Source organism: Microtus oregoni, unplaced genomic scaffold (genome assembly GCF_018167655.1).
Source record: "Microtus oregoni isolate MIOR12 unplaced genomic scaffold, Mior012 000027F_ref0000203, whole genome shotgun sequence".
Lineage (NCBI taxonomy): Eukaryota > Metazoa > Chordata > Mammalia > Rodentia > Cricetidae > Microtus > Microtus oregoni.
The window spans coordinates 21,012,352-21,032,341 of record NW_024543086.1 but is presented as its reverse complement, the minus strand read 5'-3'; the positions used below and the strand labels follow the sequence as shown (position 1 = coordinate 21,032,341).

The 19,990-nt window shown below is 51.9% G+C and overlaps 2 protein-coding genes across 5 annotated transcripts; both read right to left on the bottom strand.

The window, feature by feature from the left end:
* Positions 1 to 197: 197 nt before the first annotated feature.
* LOC121464000 (putative caspase-16) lies at positions 198 to 2,787 on the bottom strand. The gene is made up of 7 exons (XM_041676591.1): positions 2,765 to 2,787; positions 2,476 to 2,599; positions 2,005 to 2,227; positions 1,625 to 1,741; positions 1,239 to 1,286; positions 954 to 1,060; positions 198 to 311 (listed from the first exon to the last, which is right to left on the bottom strand). The coding sequence occupies exons 1-7, from the start codon at positions 2,785 to 2,787 to the stop codon at positions 198 to 200; spliced, it is 756 nt and encodes a 251-aa protein (XP_041532525.1).
* A 2,802-nt stretch (positions 2,788 to 5,589) lies between these two features.
* On the bottom strand, positions 5,590 to 12,214 carry Znf213 (zinc finger protein 213). Of its 4 annotated transcripts, none has more exons than XM_041675807.1 (7): positions 11,773 to 12,214; positions 9,518 to 10,019; positions 8,888 to 8,990; positions 8,618 to 8,688; positions 8,370 to 8,535; positions 6,506 to 7,160; positions 5,590 to 5,995 (listed from the first exon to the last, which is right to left on the bottom strand). In XM_041675807.1, the coding sequence occupies exons 2-7, from the start codon at positions 10,013 to 10,015 to the stop codon at positions 5,971 to 5,973; spliced, it is 1,518 nt and encodes a 505-aa protein (XP_041531741.1). In that variant the 5' UTR covers positions 10,016 to 10,019; positions 11,773 to 12,214; the 3' UTR covers positions 5,590 to 5,970. The 4 variants fall into 4 exon arrangements, with proteins under 4 accessions (XP_041531741.1, XP_041531744.1, XP_041531742.1 ...); XM_041675810.1 differs by having other exon boundaries at positions 9,605 to 10,019; XM_041675808.1 differs by having other exon boundaries at positions 11,979 to 12,214.
* Between the last annotated feature and the right edge of the window lie 7,776 nt (positions 12,215 to 19,990).

Below are 19,990 nucleotides of genomic sequence, written 5' to 3'. Positions count from 1 at the left end.
CTCTGGTCCCCAGGAGCACAGCTGTTCCTCTTTCTAGTGCCAGGTACTTTATCTCACTTATTTCAGAGAAAGTGTGCTTTTCCCAGGGCACAACGACCTTGAACAGGTATTTATTGCACGCTTCTGAGCTCCCACACCCAAGGTGCTGCAACGCTGACAGAGTGCGGAAGGAGGATGGAGCGGAAGTAGCCTGACTGTCAATTCTTTAAACAGAGCCGGCGCCGGAGGGAGCTGCAGATCTCCAAGCACGCCTTGCGCCGTTCATCACTTTCCGGCCCAAGCACGTCCAGTTCACAAACCCTCCTGTTGACCTGAGGAGTGACACTCAGCTAGGGCCCGAGGGCTCAGTCTGGCACACCCACCGCAGTCCTTGTCTGCTGGCGGTTTCTTTGTGGGGGAGGGGATGCTTTCTCAGACAATCTCACTACAGTAACCCAGGCTGGTCGCAAACTCGGAGATCCCGACGCTACCTTCCAGCCACATGCATGCCCCCACAACACCCGGCTATTGTCTTGTTCTGCAAGCCTAAAATTCCAAGTACTACTTAATCGTCTTTGAGCTTCACACTGCCCCAGAGGTTTAACATGAGTTCCTTGCTCTCGCCCAGTGGGAAAGGCTCCTACCCCATATGTATATCTGCTCAGTTGGTCTGATCAAAGTGCCACGTGTGTTTGATCATTTCATATTGTGTGGGCCTGAGATCCCTCCTAGTAATAAAGGTTTTTATTGTTCTAGAAAGAAAGGGAGAGGGGCAGAGAGAGAGAGGGGGGGGGAGGAGGAGGAGGAGGGATAAAGGAGGAGAGGGGGAGAGGGATAAAGGAAGAGAAGGGAAGAGAGAGAGAGAGAGAGAGAGAGCGCTAGCACACCTTCTCCTTTCCTTGGGGCAAGTGGGAGGTGAAGGGAACACTACTACCAACCCAGACTTTGTCTATCCCTGTCCCCGCCCTTCACACCTCAGTCAGCAGCTCAATGAGATCTCCTCCTGGGTTGGCTCTCATGACCTCCACCAGCGTCTGGATGAAGTCTGAGCCCTTTTCTTCGTCCCGATAGGCCACACAGCCTATGCCAGGGAGTGAGTCGGTCAGTCTTGGGCTCCTTCCCTCTAGCATCCCAACCCTAGAAGCCTATTGAGGGTGGGAGGAGTGAGACGGGCAGGGAGAGGGTATTCTGGGTATCTGGGTGTCACTCCAGGTCTCAGGGCAGGAAGCTAGGTCTAGCAACAACCACAGGCTTCTTACCCTCAGCAGCTGAGTAGACAGTAAGGATGTCTGCTTGGCCAGTGCTCCCTGCAAAAGAGTCAACTCCCTTTACTGGCATCCTGGGACTCCACCTGCCTCGGGTTTGTCATCTCTGGTTCAAGAGCAGCACAGGGGCAGCAGAAAGAGTGCAGGGAAGGAAGACAGATGGAAAACCACCGGCCTTACAGCACTCGGACTGTATGAACTCAGAGAAGCGAGTTCTCTTTGCTGACTCCAAGCTGCTAGGCTCAGTCAGGTCCCTCCCTGAATCTTGGCAAAGAAGGGGCAGAGGGGATAACAGAACCCAAGATGACAGTCCTGGAAGTATGCCAGGGCTGATTCCCACCAGTGTACCAAGCCCAAGCTCTAAAGGAAAGCAGACCCACCTGGGGCGTCAACGTGAACCTGGAGAACATCTGCCTGGGTGGGGATGCCTGGGGGCGCTTGCAGCCAGCGCCTGTACCATGGGAGGGCTCTTGGCCCCACACCAGGATCCCTGTTCTCTGGAGAAGGAGGGGGCAGATATGTTCACTCAGTGGTACCTCAGGATATTTCTGGGTCATCCAGACTCCATATTAATAGTGGGGCAGGCTTGTAGAGCTGGCAATAGTCATACAAGCTCAAGGTTGTGGAGAGGATTGAGAGGGGCGAGGAAAGGCTAGTGTGCAGGCTTCCTGGAGGAGGTGGGTGGGAAGTGGGGGGGGGGGGCAAGGACTGGCAGAGGAAAGCCAGGAGAGCTGGTTGGGCTGGAGGCAGGGCCTCTTACCCCCACGGCAGGCCTGAAGCAGGAAGACCTTGGGGCGGCCACGCAGTGCCTGGCAGCAGTTCAGCTCCTGGACCAACATCTCGGACTGTACTTCTTGCCCATCAACCCCCAGCAACTGCCCTTGTGGCCCCCCGTGGGCCATCAGGGCCAGTAGGGCACAGCTCACAGGGCCCTTGTGAGCTCCCAGCTTTTCCCGGAACTGAACCAGCTCCCCCCGGAATGCCTAAAGTGGTGAGGACAAGGACAAGGTCTGAACCAGCCTCTGATTGCCCTTCAGGGGGCTGGGGCCACTTCTTCAGCCTCGACCTTGGAGAGCAGGCTTCCCAAGGCAGGGAAGTGACTGTCAGAGGCTAGACATATAGATGTACTTCCTGCCTGTGATGCGGAAGAAACCTAGCAAGGAAAACTCCAGGGTCCTAGGGGAGGGGTACCCTTCCTTCCAAGAACTACCAATTTTGGGCTTCCCCTGACCTGAGCTGTAGGGTCTGTCCTCAAGGTGACCTTGAAGCCTAAGGCCTGGCACAGGTCCACCAGTGCTGCCACATCATGCTGTGCCCCAAGCCGGTCTTGAATCACAGCCAGTAGGAGGGCGGCCCTGGTCCCAGACAGGTCATACTGTGCACTTGGTCTGGAGTCTGACTGTACAGAGAGTTAGGGGCACACAGTGGGCTGAGGGGACTCCCAGTTCCTCCTCTCCCCATCTGTATCTCTCTCAGCCTCCACCCAACTTGCAACTGTCCACACAGGACTAGCCTCTCACCTCTGGCCTCCAGGGCTCCACATCTCCCAAACACAGGGTCCCCCGCAAGGAGGTCCTAAAGAATGGGCAGTAGGTATTCCCAGCAGACTCTTCAGCTACTCTGCAAAAGAGCTGAGAGGGCAGGGCCCACGGACGCCTCAGAGAGCTGCGCTGTTAGGGATGGGCGTGGGCTGCATCCTAAGCAGAGGGTCAGGCTCTTGGCTTCAGGGAAAACTTAGCCTGCTCAGAGCTACTACAGGCTTTGGAGGTCACATAGCAGGGAGGTAGAGGGGAACACAGAAGTCAGGATGGACTTAAGCAAGACCTAGGCTCTGACTCATACTCAAATTCATTATCTCACCCTAGGGATTAATACACAGAGGCCTGGAGAAGCACAGGTCTGTGGAGGAGGCGGTGCTAGGCTGAGGGAGCCATGGAGCAGAGCTGGGGTCCACAGCTCTCACTTCTATGTCACTCAGACACCACTGGATTGCCGGGCAAGATGTTCAGACCTCAGGACTGAAACCCCATCTCAGTCACAAGGCCCTTTCAGTACAACAGGGTAGCAGCCACTGCCTGCTCGAGTGTCAAAGGGTGAGGCAGAAGTCTCACTGTAGATACCAGGAGCACAAGGAAAGTTAGCACGATGACAGTGAGACTGGCCAGGCCACCAGGGAGGGCACACCACTTTCAGGGACTACTTCAGGCAAAGGCATAGGATGTAGAGAAAGTTTGGAGTATGGTGGTCCCATGTGGGCGTGAAGGCATGTCCTGCAGCCCGTGCATGTGTGTAGCTGATAAAGGTTTTCAGAACAGATGCAACAGAGTGTGCATAAATTTAACTCTGGGGAGCCAGGGAGACACAGGCCCCGCCTTCCCTTCTTCTGGGTCCCCCCACCTCCGTCAGCAGCTGCAGAAGTGACCAGTGAGGACGTTGGCTGCAGATTTCCCCCAGACCCGTGAGGAAAACTTCAGGCTCCCAGGCAGCTGGGGGAGAAGCACCACAGGGCTGTGTAGGTAAGCCAGAAGGTCCCAGCTATCCTGTTCATCCCCCACCTTCACTTCTCCCTCCCTGAACTGGGGTCACCGCCTAGACACTCACCCTTGAGGCCACTAGAGAGCAACAGGAAGATTTTGGGGCAACCCTGCAGGGCCCCACAGCGACTCAGCTCCTGAACCAGCAGCTGTGACCGCCTTAGCTGCCCACTGGGGGCCATCAAGACCACAAGGGCACACCCCACAGCACCCCTCTGGATATCCAGCTGCTCCCGGAACAAACTCAGCTCCTCGTGGAAGCTCTACGAGAAAGAGGCAAAGTCTGGTGAGGCCCCAGCTAAGGGTCAGCGCTGTGGCAGAGGGTGAAGATTGCAGGGTAAGTCTCACCTGGACTGAGACCTTCCTCTTCTCACAGTTTTCAAAGCCCAGAGCCTGGAACACACCATCCAGGGCAGCAGCTGCAGCCGCAGACACCCCAGGACTGCTGAGTATCAAGGCTACCCTTGAACCCCGCACCCTGTATTTTCTCTGGGGAAGGAAAGTCAGAGCTATACTGGGCTGAAGCCCAGCTGGGCGTTGGGAATGGACTGAGCCAGGCAGAGCATCCCAGTACCTGTCTTCCCAAGCTGTCCCAAGCATCTGCCAGCTGTGCAGCCGCCTGCAGGGTCCCAGACACCAGGAAGGCCATGAGGCCCAGTGGGGCTTCCTCCAAGCCCAGAGCTTACTCTCTGGCTCTGGTCCCAAGCACACTGGGGCCTGATCCTTGCCCTTTTCTACACATGTTGCCTCCTATCAACTGCTATGATCCCATCTGGACTTTGCCCTTCTTTGGTAACCCTGGGCTCCACTCCTCCAGCCTAGCTCCCTTCTCTAGCTCTGGCTGATAACTTCATGGCTGGCATTCCTGTGTTCCCACCTGAGCCACGAGCTTGAGCTCAATTCTATTCTTAGTCCTTGGCCCATGCTCCTATCTGATCGTGTTACACCTACGTGTCTCCCTTAGGAGGGAGCTGCCAGCTCTACAGCCCATACTATTCCCAGCATCCTTTCCACCCTACCCTCCATGAGACTGTGCACAAAGTCCAAGCAGACGGCAGTGCAGAGCTTGCAGAGGCAGGAACAGCTGACTGGAACCTGCTGGGTCTCAGGTGGGAAATGGGGAAGGTTGAGACCACAAGGTGCTATACTGGGGGCTGGCAGAGGAGGGACCCTGGGGACAAAGGCTGGCACGCATAAATCAGTTAGTAAGGGACAGAACATCTCGTCTCTATCTATCCCCAGGAGAGGCCCCCTAAGTCTGACAGAATGAACCCAGAGGATCAGCAAGATCAGACAAGGAGTGACTGGCCCCGACCAGGCACCACTAGCTCAGTGTAGGCCCCAGCTTGTACTGGGGGCTGGTAATAGAAGCTGATGAACCCCTCTGACAACTTCAAGCTCACACAGGGCCAGCTGAGCTCTTGATCCCACAGCAGCAGGTATGTCCCCTCATTCGGCCAGTCAGTTCCCCTTTGGCCCCTTGCTCACTTTACCACCGCAAGTGAAGGAGGACCTGGCAGACTTCAAGTCACGCTTGACTCCTGTTCTTCCACACCAGGACTGCACCGACTGACACAGCAGAGTCAGTCACAGGACTGCAGGTACAAGATGTGGCTCTCCCTGGTGACTGCAGACACCCCAACTATCAGCATTAACAAGCCACAAGATAACTCCACAGCTAAAAAATGACAGCCTCAAGGCAAAGGTCCATGTTTATTCAAACCCTTCTTTTTTTTTTCTTTTTTTTTTTAAGATTTATTTATTTATTATGTATACAACATTCTGCCTCCATGTATGCCTGCACGCCAGAAGAGGGTGACAGATCTCATTGCAGATGGTTGTGAGCCACCATGTGGTTGCTGGGAATTGAACTCAGGACCTCTGGAAGAGCAGCCAGTGCTCTTATCCTCTGAGCCATCTCTCCAGCCCCTATTCAAACCCTTCTGAACCCCACCGGGCTGAGCCCTTTTGGAGGGTCTATGCTGTCCTGTTAACGTCAGTCTGCACACAATGCAGACTAAAAACATGAATACAGTGCTCAGGTGTCAGCTACAAAGTGCTGACTGACAGAGTGCTAATGTACGTACGACAAAGGCCGCACGTCTGGAGGAACGGGTGTTCTCCAGAGCCAGCCTGCTGCTACAGCCACCACCTCCACTAACGTCCAGACCTGCAGGGCAGTGTCTCAGGGCTCACAGCACGACAGCTAGGCGCTTCCTGGGGTTGGGGCAGAAAAGAGGGGTCACAGGTTGGAAGTGGGGGAGTGTGGGGGGTGAAGGCCAGGAAGCTGCTGAGACTGAACCCAGGACCTAAATTCTCATTGGTATGGGCCCATGGTCCTTGCCAAAGCCAAGCAGTCCCCTGAGAATGGAGGCCAGTCCCCACAGGAAGGCACAAGTAGACAGAAACAGAGAGCCTCCAGCCAAGGAAGCCCGGAGGGTCCTGGGGAGAAACCCTAGGTCCTGCCCGGGAGGCCTCACACCACCTAGAAACTGTGAAACTCCAGGCAACAAGTGGAAGAGAAATTCAGAGCAGGAAGGGGAGAGACAGGTGGCAGATCCCGGGAGCAGGCAGGCCAGTTCAGAATACAGAGGCCTTGGGTCCCTTCCATAGGCTGGCAGTGGTCACAGGCAAGAGAAGAATTCTCCAAGACGAACAAAGAGAGTCCGGGAGAATCACAGGGAGTGTCCACCTCGCTGGACTGTTCAGGTCCCACTGGCGACTCACCCGAGTAGGTCCGTCTTGGAATGTAGGCTCTGGTGCGCGATGAGGTGTGCACGCTGCTTGAAGCTCTTGTCACACTCGCCACAGCCAAAAGGCCGCTCGCCCGTGTGCACACGCTGGTGGTCCAGCAGGTAGGAGCGCAATGAGAAGCTCTTCCCGCACTCGCTGCAGCCGAAGGGCTTCTCCCCTGTGTGGATGCGCTGGTGGTCTGTCAGGTAGGCGCTCCGGCTGAAGCTCTTGCCACACTCAGAACAGGAGAAGGGCTTCTCGCCCGTGTGCACGCCCTGGTGACGCACCAGGTCCGAAGAGCTGCGGAAGCTCTTGTCGCATTCAGGACATTTGTGTGGCTTCTCACCAGTGTGTGTTCGCTGGTGCCGGGCTAGGTCTGAGCCCCAGCGGAAGCGCTTCCCGCACTGCCCGCAGCTGTGCGGCTTCTCAGTCACTAAATCCCGAAACTGGCGCCTGCGCGTGGGCGGCCGCCCCCGATGCGCCACCACCAGCGGGCCCACGGCCGTCCTTGGTGGGTTCTTGGTCTCCCAGACCTCGGTGTCAGCCTCCTCGGGATTGCAGGACATAGTCACTTCACAGTTAGTCTGTCCGGACATTGTTGTCACAGCCTCCTCTGGAGATCTCTTGTTCTGGCTTTTGGATCCCAAACCTGCAAGGTGGGGAGAAGCCTCTTTAGTGTCCCTTGACTCTAGGACGGGAAGTTTTGAGATTCAGGCTGCTGCAGCCCAGACTTCTGTCCTACAAAACGACCATATGGGCGAGCAAAATGGCTGAATGAATACAGTCACCTGCTGTCAAGCCTAACCACCAAGCCTGAGCTTTGTCCCCCCAGAACCTACATTGAGAAAGGAACTACAGAAAGCCATCCTCTGAGGTCCACACATGCACCTCTCTGTATTGCACACAAAATAAAAATATTAAAATGTAATTTTATTTTAAAAGTCCATTTTATTATTATATTTTATTTTAATTTAATTTTAGTTTTTCGAGATAGGGTTTCTCTGTGGCTTTGGAGTCTGTCCTGGAACTAGCTCTTGTAGACCAGGCTGGCCTCGAACTCACAAAGATCCGCCTGCCTCTGCCTCCCGAGTGCTGGGATTAAAGGCGTGCGCCGCCACCGCCCGGCTAAAAGTCCAGTTCACCGCCCGGCTAAAAGTCCATTTTTTAAGGGGAAGATGATAAAAGGGCAGCAAAAGAAGAGCTCTGAGGTAGCCTTAGGGAGCCGCTGAGCTGATCCTTCTACAGAAGCGACTGCTGTTACAAAGACCCTCTGCCTGTTCCCCACCTGTGGCCAGTGTCACTCACCACAGCTGAAGCCAAGGGCTCATTCCCTGCCTGTAAACTGAAGGCACCAGCGTGTGTAGCTAGTGCGGCGGCCCATCATTCCTTAGGCTCCAGCGTTGCAGACACAACACACAGCAGCCTTGGTCAGGGAGGAACCCCAACCCACTCACAGTGCTGCCACGTAAGTAAGATGCTGAGAAAAAGTGAGTTCAAATACTGGGGTGCAGCTAGCTTGCTTTTGTTTTGGTTTTAGCATGTCTGTGGCTGACATCAACCTCACTGGATCTCAGAATGCTGTCTGGGGACAAACATTCCTATGCACCAGACTGAGGTCTGACGAGAAAATGCCCTTCCAAGCCCTCAGCATGGCACCCTCAGCGTGGCGCCCTCAGCATGGCGCTGGCACAGAGAACACTGGTCAGCTGGTCACAAAACCCACAGAGACGTAGTCACTTGAACATCACAGGAGACTGTTGCAGAAACTCAGAAAAGGCTAGCTTTAGAACCTGGTTAGGCAAGGGTGGGAAGAAAAGCCAGGATCACAGCAGAAAGAGGGCCCCATAGATCTGCTTACCGAGAGCAGCATTCCGGGAGTTCTCTCTCTTTATGTCCCAGAAGAGATCCCTCTGAGCAGGGTCCAGGGAGCCCCATTCTTCTCGGGAAAAATAGAAAGGGATGTCTCCTGATGCCACAGGTTTTTGGAATGGGGAGATATGACTCAGCTGAGGTCTCCCAGGCAGCTGTGAATGGGGACAGGAGGGGTCAAATTATATGTTCACCTGCACCAAGTCCTCTGAGGGAACAAAGGGACTGCTAACTCACAGGCACTGCGGAGGCAAAGGAGACATCCATCGTCTCTCCTGTCTGTCCTTCTTTAAGAACAGGAAGCTCGGCTGAAGGCAAAGAACAGAGCTTCATACAGGTCAAGGGCCGAGACTGACGGCTTCATCTACACTTGCAAATGTACACACACCAAATGCATGCACACGCATGCTCATGTGACTGGGCTTCCCTGTGCCTGTGACCCTCAGGGCAATCGTAGAGAAGAAATCTAGGCCCTGTGTAGCCACACTGCTGAACAAAGAGTCTTACCATGGCTGTGCCGCACTTGGGGTGCAGGGAGCTGCTTCTGGGGAGGCTGTGGAGTTTGGAGTGCCTGGCCTGCTGCCTTAGGCTCCACTTCAGATGGTTCATCCTGTGTTGTAACAGCAATAAGCCCATTAGCACAGACCAGACCCGGGGGTGGGGGGGGGGGGGGGATGGAAGGAGGTAGGAGACACACCCATTAGGAACCTGAGGGTTGGGTGGGGCAAGAGAAGAATGAAGACCCAGAAAAGACCAGAGAAGAATGTGACACTTCCTGATCAAGAGGCAAGAAACAATCCCTAAAAGGCTAAAGTTATAGCTACTTAGCAAAGGAGGAAGGTGGGTGTGGTGTGGGGGAGGGTGGTCCTCCTGCCAAGGCAGAATCCCACACCCTAGCTGATCATTAGCATATCCCCAGAGGCTCCCAATGTCAAGGACTCAAGACTGCAGGGTACCCTTGACTTAAGACTTGTCTTTCAGAAAAGCATCCCGTGCAGCACTGGGATTGTGTGTGTGTGTGTGTGTGTGTGTGTGTGTACTTCCCTGGACTCAGTGTTTCCCTGTCCCTGTAGAGATTTGTCTCCATGAAGATGGCCTCAACTCTTCAGGCTCCTAGACATGGAAAGGACCCTTCACCTGTGGCCTGGCTTTCAAGGACTGATTCTGTATGTCCTCCACCAAAGCGACAGCTTCCTTGCCACTCCCAAGATGCCGTCTCTGCACCTGGGCTTGGATCTCCCCTGGCAGCACAGCCAGGAACTGCTCCAGCACCAGCAATTCCAGGATCTGCTCCTTGCTGTGCAGCTCTGGCCGCAGCCAGCGGCAGCAGAGCTTCCAGAGCTGGCTGAAGGCTTCCTGCGGCCCAGCCACATCCTGGTAGCTGAACTGACGGAAGCGCTGGCGGCAGGCTTCTGAATCCTCGCTGTCCACCTGCTGGGCAGGTTCCTGCTCCCAAGAGCAATCTTCCACCTTCACAATCAGAAGTCCTTCTTCCTCCCCAAGAGCACGGTCTTGGAGCTCCCGGAAGGATGCCATTCCCTGGCCTAAGTCGACCCTAGCCTGGGGCTCCAGAGGCGACCCTTTCAGTCTCCCAGAGGGGCTCTCGGTGACAGCTGGGCCGGCATCAGGACACATATGCCTACAGAAAGAGCAGAAGAACAGTATTTGAGGAAGAGTGGAATATGCCAACAAAGTCTAGGATCTGGCACCTTAGCCTTTTGTACCCCTAAAGCTCTTTAGGCTTCACTGTCTCTATCAGACCCACAGTCCTTTATCACTACATCTGACACCCCAAATCTGGAACGCAAGAACCTAACCTCACTCATTTGGAAGCACTTCTGCTGCTATGAGCATATTTGTATTTTCATTTATAGTAACTGTTCAAGCTTAGTAGCAGAATTAAGTATGTCTATGCAGTCTGGAGATTGATTCCCTGAGCCCGCTGTGGCTGTGGCTCAGTTGTTACACTGGTTGCCCAGCACTACTATAAACTGGGTGGGATGGTACAGACCTGCAATCCCAGCACTCGCTCGTCTTCAGTTACGTGAAGTCTGAAGCTAGCCCTGGATACAGGATATCCTGGTGTGTGTGTATGTAAATCATTGAGGGCCAAAGAGAGATCTCAGAAGTTAAGAGCATTTGTTGCTCTTTCAGAGGACCCAGGTTCCGCTCCTCCCAGCACCTACGTAGTGGCTCACAATTCATTGTAACTCCAGTTCTTGGTGACCCAACCCCCCTTTCTGACTTCCTCAGGCAACAGTTCTGCCGATGATATACACACTTCTATGCCAGTAAAACACTCATACACATAAAATTACTAAAATCTAAAGAAAAAGCTTCAATCACTGAGCTTTTCTTCCTTTCTTTCGGTTGGGGAAGAGGGTGGCATTTCAAGACAGGGTTTCTCTGTTTTCTCTATGTAACAGTCCTGGCTGTCCTGGAACTCACTTTTTAGACCAGACTGGCCTTGAACTCACAGAGATCCTGCCTCTGCCTCCTGAGTGCTGAGATTAAAGCCTGTGCCACCACCACCCAGCCTCACTGAGCTACTCTTAAGGTATGTTTTTCATCATAAAGGCTGTAAAATTTCACTGGCTGTAGTGGTACATGCATGGTGATATATATCTGGAATTCCAGAACTGTAAGGAACAAAGCCAGAGCGCCCAAAGTTAGAGACCAGTATGGGATATAAAGCAAAACTGTCTCAAAAAGTTACAATTATTGTGTTTAATTATGAATGTTGTCTCGAGTCCCTTCACTGATAGACCACACTGTCATTTTTCTCAAATTTGAAAACTCACAAATCTACAGGGTTGGAGAGATGGCTCAGTGGTTAAGAGTCTGTGTTTCTCCTGCAGAGGCGCGGGTTAAATTCCCAGCACCAACTCGGAGGCTCAAAAATCGTTAATTTTAATCACAGGGTATCTGTCGCCCTCTATTGGCCTTCTCAAACCCTGCATGCATGAAATGCACTACATGTAGGCAAACAAGACAACATAATCATAAAAAAAAAAAACCTTACAAATCTTACAAATTCCAGAAACTTCTTACTCCAGATACAGGGTGGTATCATATACCCCATGGACATCATTCATTCACAACTATATATGAGTGTATGGCATGTATTTGTATTTTATGTTGCTACTGCTTCACAATATTCTCAAAAGTGTAATTTGAATTTTTGCCCTTTTTTGTCTCAACAGTCTAACTAGCATGAGCATCATAATTTAAAAAACGAGAAGGGAATGTTAATATACATGTTTCTTTTGATTAACTAACAATCTCATATATAACGGTCCGCATTTTCCCCTGTGCTTTTACTGAAAATTGTTAGCTTCAAAATCGACAAGTGCTTTATGTGTGCTTTACATAAATGAATCTTATGCGCGTACCACTTTGGATTTTGTGTTTTTCAATTAGCAACGTTTCTTCATTAGTAGACGGGGGTGCTGCAGTTTCCGAACCAACCCGATTGATGCATCCGGGCGATTTCCAATTCTCCACTACTACAAGCACTTTATTTACGCTTCTCCTGTAGAGCCTTCTGCCTCATCCTCCAGGGACCGAGGAGATGTCCTCGGAGAGGGCCCGGACTCACCAGGGTCGCTCGGCAGGACGTGGGAAAAGGGGACGGTCCCAGCAGCCTGGCGAGAGCGACGGGGACCCGGAGAGCAAGGGGCCGCCCGCGGCCGCGCTGCCCAGAGGAGCGCGTCCCCTCCGGCCTGCGCCTCGGGCGCCGAATCCGCAGGAGCCCGACCGCGCGCCACGACGCTCCGGTCCCGCCCCCAGGGCACACGGCCCCGAGACGCCAGGTGCTCGGAGGTTCCCCACCAGCTCCCGGAGCCGGAAGTCCGCGCGGAGATCGCTGGGAAGCTAGCAGGCGCCTGCGCGACGACCAGCGTTGGCACTCTTACCATCTCGAGCGCCGCTTGTTAGAGGTGGCTGGCCAATCAACAGGGAGAATTCCCACGGCTGGCCAATCTGGGAAACCCTCGGCTTTGGCGAAGTCTCTTTTTCGCCTTCTGGGTCGCACTTATCCTAAATCAGGTCCTTGGGAGCTTCCTGGAAAATGGAATCTAATTAGAGCGGAGCCTCCATCCTGGGCACCATCCCCCTCCCACCTACCGGCATTTTCATCTGTACTGAGCTCAGGAGCAGAAGTCCTGATGCCTGGGGACACTGAGCTGGAGGCCCACCTCTGCCTGGACCCCTGCATTGTTGCAATATTGATGTTAATGGTGAGTTAGCTTTACTTTGTAAACATCTTTGATGTTTATTTTCCTATAAATAGACAAGGGCAGTTTGACTCCCTGTGACAAACCGTTGGACTCTCCCTTGTAGCCCCCGTCGCCTTGAGCAAAAGGATTGTTAGTCACACAGCCAGCCGGAGTGACCAGCTATCTGGAACGTCCACTCAGTGGACACCTTGAGAAAACTACACGTAGATAAAAGCTGAGGAGCCTCCACTGGGGCTGTTTGAGACAGGCGTCAGTTCTTGCCAGCCTCTGAATTCTAGATAAGCCTGAAGCCCCGTCCACCACGGCTACATAGGGAGCACTTCTCTCTGTTGTGATTGATTGCTAAAAGACAAGGCTGTGATTGTCCAAACACCCCTCCCCACGGCATATAAGCAGACCCATTGGGTGCACAGCAGACTGGGAGATACTAGTGTCATCTCTCCTGGTGTTGCTATATTAGTTCCAGGGAAACTCTTGAGTGGTCTTGGCTAGTTGGAGTAGTAAAGGCTGAACTGGTAACACAGTGACAAGAAATAGAAAGAACTGTAAAAAAAGAACATTAAGAACCAGGGTGGTGGTGCACACCGCTAAGCCCAGCACTTGGGAGGTTGAGGCAGGTGGGCTCTGAGTTTGAGGACAGCCTGGTCTACAGAATAAGTTCCAGGACAGCCAGGACTACACAGAGAAGCCCCGTCTACCAATAAACAAACAAACAAATAATAAAATAAAATAAAATTAAGTGTTTTTGCATTGGTGTGTGGCTATGACTATCTCCTTTTCAACTTGGAAAATCTAAACTACCCCATTAAACACTGTCTTAGGTTTTCTGTGACTGTTATAAAACACCACAACCTTAAACGACCTTGGGAGGAAAGGACTTATTTCAGCTTAGAATTCTCAGGCCACACTCCATTTTATCTATTGCTGAGGGAAGTCAGGACAGGAACTCAAATAGAGCAGGAACCTGGAGGCAGGAGCTGATGCAGAAGCCATGGAGGATACTGCTTACAGGCTTGCTCTTCATGGCTTGCTCAGCCTGCTTTCTTAGAGCATCCAGGACCATCAGCCCACATACCACCCACAGTGAGCGGTCCATCTTTTGACATTTTTCCTCTGCATTGATAATTTGATAATTTATGTGCAAGCTTCCAAATGTAAAGTGCTTACAGCGAAATCTCCTCTTAGTCCCCCTCACCTGCATCTCCTTTCTAGACACAAACAGTGCCATCCACTGCAGAGGTATTTTATTTACATCCAGACCAAAAAAAAATGTATTTAAGTGAATCCTTTTTACTCTATCCTATACCTTGTAAGTTGTGTGTGCGTGTGTGAGTGCAGGTGTACCTGTGCCCCCCCAAAAGTCAAGTAAGGTGAGGACTGAAGACGCCCCGTGGTGTCCATCAGAAGGACAGACAGCTCTGGATGGGAAGAGCCCCTGAGCTGTGGTTTAGGGGAGCTGAGCTTCTCATGTGTGTTGTGGAGAAGCCCTGATTCATTCGTGCCCTCCAAGCCTGATCACAGTGTTGCTTGATCATATGTAACTTGTATGACTTGAAGGCTAGCCACCTTCCTCAAGGGTTTCAGGGTCTTTGTGCAGAGCCTAGGACCTCTGGCTCTCCATAGGTAGTGAGTCTACGATTGCTTCCTGTCATCTGAGCTGCCTGTGTCATCCTGAAAGATGAAACAGGTATCCAGGCTTCCACAGCTTCCAGCTCAGATTCCCCTGGCTGCTTCCAAGCAGGACTTCCAGGTACCCCCTGCTCCCATTCCCCACCCCACTGCCACCAGTAGATGGTCCATAGTGTGAGCTCAGTTTCTGCAACAACAGAAGCTGGCTTGAGAAAAGAGAATGTTGCTTATTCCACAAAGCAGATCTGCCGCGGACTGACTCTCTTGGAGATTGAAGACCGAAGGAGAGCAGGGTGAAGGCTTAGGAGAACCCAGGATTCGGCGAATGACAGACACAACTCTAAAAAAGATTTGACTCTGCTGCAATTTTACTAAAATTCAAGCATCATTTTTATGAGATTACAGAAGGAAGTTGGCAGACATAAAAGCTTACATAGAAAAATGATTACAAGCAGTTGATTATTCTCAGCAAGTCTTGCGGTCAGGGCCAGGTAGGCAGAGCTTTTCTTTGAAATTCGTCTCACACCACTAATTAACTGTGCTTTTTCATGGCCCTAAATCATATCTGCCCTCAAGGTAACCAAGGTAACCCAAACACCGTTCTTCAGGATTCCACCCCCAGGGTTTGCTCCAATATTGAATGGCTGGCTTCATATTGTCAAGAATAGCCTGCCTTTCTTCCCTATCTAAAATGCACCAGGGTTTCTCATTCTGGCTAGCCTCTCCATAAATGGTAACTCTTGCCATTCCATACATTTTCCTTCATAATTCACCCATCTTCTACCAAATCTATCATGAGCCCTTTCTGTTCTAGGGTATCCATAAATTCCCCCAGAGAGCGAGCCGGACTCTTAATCATAACATTAATGGCCTGAATCAAGGGAGGGCACTGACTCATCAGTCCCTACGTATTCAAGGAGCCCTTGGGAATGTTTCCTGGTTCCTTGAACAGATTAAGTTTTTGTCAAGAGAAAAGTAGAACAGAAGAAAGGATAGCAGAGCCAATGCAAGAAACCATCGCCAGGAACAAAGTGAACGAGGTCATTGAGGCTAATCAGGCACCACAACTTGAGCAGACTGCCAGGGAGCCGTTGGGGGCCAAGCTCCAGGAAGCACAAGCCCCTCATTTTGAGACGGCCACCACCTGAGAGGCATTTTGCCACACAGGCGAGACAGCCATGGATGTGGCACAGATCCCTAGGTAAATGATGCAGTCTCATAAGTGGAGCCCAAGTGCTGCCTGATCCACACACGTACACACACACACACACACACACACACACACACACACACACTGCCACACACACACACTGCAAGACCGGAGCCACCAGCACGTCCTCAGCCTTCGCCTTGGAGCTTGCCACAAACTCTCACTCTGGCCCTCCTTAGCAGCTTTGATGGTTCCCCAAAGGCAGGATGGCATGCCAGTTCCCGCTGGAGCTGCCCAGAAGGCCCGGGCTGCTAATTCTCAGAAACATGAGTCTGATGACCCAACCCATTTGAGTATTGCATCTTCTAAATCTTAGAAGGCCCGGGGTAGGGCGAGTAGGAAAGCTTAGAAGGGGCAATCCTGTGTCACTGAACAACAGATGGCCCAGGAGGAATAGGCAAGAATTTATTTATTTATTTATTTATTTTAATATTTATTTATTTACTTATTTATTATGTATACAGTGTTCTGTCTGTGTGCATGCCTGCAGGCCAGAAGAGGGCACCAGACCTCATTACAGATGGTTTGTGAGCCACCATGTGGTTGTCGGGAATTGAACTCAGGACGTTTGGAAGAGCAGGCAATGTTCCTAACCGCTGAGCCATCTCTCCAGCCCTATTTATTTATTTTTCGAGATAGGGTTTCTCTGTAGCTTTGGAGCCTGTTCTGGAACTCCCTTTGTAGACCAGGCTGGCCTCAAACTCACAGAGATCCGTCTGCCTCTGCCTCCCGAGTGCTGGGATTAAAGGCATGCGCCACCACCGTCCGGCTAACAGGCAAGCTTTTAAATCCCAGCCTGGCACAGGCCCAAGATGCTAAAAAATCTTAGTGCAGTTTCTGGGCTCAGGGTCCCTGCAAAACTGGCAGTCAAAATCTGGAAGGTGCAGAGACTCAAGTCCTCAGATCCATCAGAAGAGCTCAAAGCCCCTCAAAACAGGTTCAGCGGCTCGATAGTTACAACTAGTCTGTCCAGCAGACCTTATACCTACCTCCTATCTTGTCCTAAATGTCCCTGGGTTCCAGCTCAGTCCTCTAGGCTGCACCGCAGCCAAAAGCCTAAAGGTCAGCCCTAGTTCCTCCTGTCCAGCCAACTGAGGAGAGTTCTGAATCACCCGCTCCCTCCTCATCCAGAGATCATACCACTGCCTTGCCTGCCACAGCTCCGGAGCCCCTACCGGCTCCCAAGCACGATTTATTGCTCCGCGATGCGGTGTCCGGGTGCATCCGCTTGAGAGAGTTACATGTGAACCTTTCCACTCCATCCGGTGGTCACTCACAAAAGTCCAAACCCGGAACAAAGCCCGATCTCTCACCCTCCTTCCAGATGCTGGCTCTGCTGGATCCACACGTCATTCATCTTCCGTCTCCGTTTTTGAAAGCCAATTCCACCTCAGGACTTTTTGCAGAGGTCACACAAAACAATGGCTGTTCAAAAGGAAGTGTTGGTTGTTTTCTTTTTCATTTTGCTTTCCATCAATCGAAAGCAAAAATTGCAAAGAATAGAACTCACCCTAGTGGCAGCGAGCACCCCAGTATAAAGAAGCCACTGAGGGGCCGCGGGCAGTACCCCCAACCCCAAGAAGTCACATTGGTGGGAGCCGGTCTCACGGGCTCCTCAGGCTGCAGCGGCTCCTCGTGTGTGGCCACAAGATGGCAGTGTCGGCCACGCTGTCCCGCAGCTTCAGGGCCAGCAGCCCGGCTTCAGGACTGAGTAGATGCTGAGAAGTAACATTGTTCTAGAGGTCTTGTGTCACCTGACTTAGTTTTTAGACGGCTTTTTGAAAAGGAGTTCTGGGAAGAAAACAGGGTCTGATTTTATACTGCCAGCGACTGGTCAGCCCTTCTGGAATTCAAAATAATCCAACTTCCAAAATACTCCAAAAATCAGCTTGACAGAATCTAGAACTAGAGTCCAGAACAGAATCAGGATCTAGAGGGAGATGTCCCAGAGGCAGAGGACCCAAAGTCAGTCGCAAACCTCAAGCTGATAACTTTTAGTGTTTACTCATGGGCAGGCGCAGACACAGTATCTTCTTTAGCCCTCACATAGCCCAGAGCCCATGCCCAGCCCCACACCACAGATAGCAGAATCTCCAGTGTTGGGAGCTATAGATCCCGGCCCTTGACTTTCTTTGCCTGCAGCTGCTCTGAGCACAAGACCTTGATGGCAGGGGAGAGGGTTCTGATGAGTCTGCAGCGGAGAGATCCCCAGAGCTGGGCGTGGCTAGGGATTTCTATATCAGGTGCCCCTGAGCACAATAAAGTGGCATTGGCACTCTTGTATCAAGAGTGGCCGTGTCTCCGTCTGTCTCTCTCTGTGTGACTCGGTCTCTGTTTGTTTCTGTGTTTTTAAGTCTCAGCTTTCCTGGCCCGTGCAACCATTTTGGGTTTTTATTCTCCAACATTAGAATCTCCAGGGCCAGTAAACTAAGAGATGGTGATGAGAACAGTCTGCCTGCCCAAAATGTGGATTTGTGGAGAAAAATGTAAAGTCCCATGGTCTGGTCCTTCACTGTCCACCACAAAGAGGGACTGGGCTTGTGAAACCTCCAGAGCAAGACCCTGTGAGATGACTTTCCAGGTAAAGACAACTGACAGCCTGTGCTCCATCCCCGGGGCCCACGTGGTGGAAGGAGAAAAGTCGTCCTCTGAACTACAGAGTTAGAGAGACAGCTCAGTCTTGGGGGGAACTGGCTGCTTTTCCAGAGGATTCGGGTTCAATTCCCAGCACCCATACATTAGCTCACAACTGTCTGTAACTCCAGTTCCAGGGCTCTGACGCCCTCTTCTGGCCCCCACGGGCACCAGCCATGCACCTGGTATGCTGAAATGCATAAAGACAAATATTCATACGCATAAAAAAGAAAATGCTGCCAAGTGTGGTTGTGCTTGATCCCAACTCTTGGTAGACAGAGGAAGGTGAATCTCTGAATTCAAAGCCAGCCTGGTCTACATAGTGAGTTCCAGGACAGCCAGGACTATGTAGAGACCCTGTCCCCAAAAAGAAGAAAGAGAAAGAGAGGGATGGAGGGAAGGAAGGAGGGAGGAAGGAAGTGATGGAGGAAGGTCATTGGCTAATAAAGGCACTGCCCTGGCCCATTTTATTGGTTAGAGGATAGGTGGGAGGAGTAAACAGAACAAAATGCTGGGAGGAAGAGGAAGTGAGCTCGGAGACTCGACCGCTTTCCTCGCAGGAGCAGACGCCTGAGAGAGACGCCATGCCCTGCTCCCGGGATGAAGCTCGGACCCAGGATGGACTAGGCTAGAATCTCCCCGGTAAGCGCACCTTGGGGTGCTACACACAGATGATTAGGAATGGGCTAAATTAATATGTGAGAATTAGCCTAGAAGAGAATGGGCCAAGCAGTGATTAAAAGAATACAGTTTGTGTGTTGTTATTTCGGAGCATAAGCTAGCCATGTGGGCGGCCGGGTGTGGGGGACGCAGCCCTGCCGCCCCATATTACTACAAGGAAGGAAGGAAGGAAGGGAAGAAGGGGAGAAAAGTCCCACACTTGATAAATACACATAAAACAATTGAGCCGGGCAGTGATGGTGCAGGCCTTTAATCCCAGCATTCCAGAGGCATAGGCAGGTGGATCTCTGTGAGCAAGTTCTGGGACAGGTTCTAAAGCTACACAGAGAAACCCTGTCTCAAACAACAACAACAACAACAAAATTTTGGTTGTTTTCAAGACAAGTTTTCTCTGTGCAGTCCTGGCTGGCCTGAACCTTGTTCTGTAGACCAGGCTGGCCTCAAACTCAGAGGTCTGCCTGCCTCTGCCTCCCAAGTGCTGGGATTAAAGGCGTGTGCCACCAACACTGAGCAAATATATATTTCTATAATCAGCTGGGTTTTTTTTACTATGCTAAAAAGTTTACTAGTTTTTACATGTCAAACTTTAATATGAATATACACGTACAGAATTAAACACAAACCGTATGAAGACAAAATTTAATTATCTGAATCAAAAGAGTAAATAAATAAAAGCTGGGCCTAGTGGTATACACCTATAATCCCATCATGTGAAAGGCAGAGGGGAGAGATCGCTACACGTTCTAGTCCAGCCTGATCTCTCTAGAGAGAGTTTCAGGCAAGCCAGGGTCACAGCCCTAAGAGCCCCGGTGAGGTGAGGCAGCTGACAGGAGTCAGTGAGCAGTCTTTGGTTCCTCTGAGGGTGGAGCATGAAGACTGAAAGACTGGAAAACAGGACCACTTAGGAACAGTAACCGGAACGGTTGCCTGGACAACCGCGCGGCTCGATAGCGCGCTGCTTGGACTAGCGTCGACGGTGATTAGTTGGTTTTCCTGGCGTCCATCTCCCTGGCAACTGACTGGCTGAGGACAGGGAGGGAGGGTTTCCGGAAAAGTCGTAGTCAGATTCCTGACCCCGTAAAGAGCTCTAGGGAATCCTAGCCCAGAGCTGCATCCACAGGCCTCCACCTCTACCCGACTCTTCTTCCACCAAGACCCTGAGCCATGGTGCAGGAAGCTCAGAAGGAAATGTGTTCGCTGTCCTCGCTCTTCTCAGTA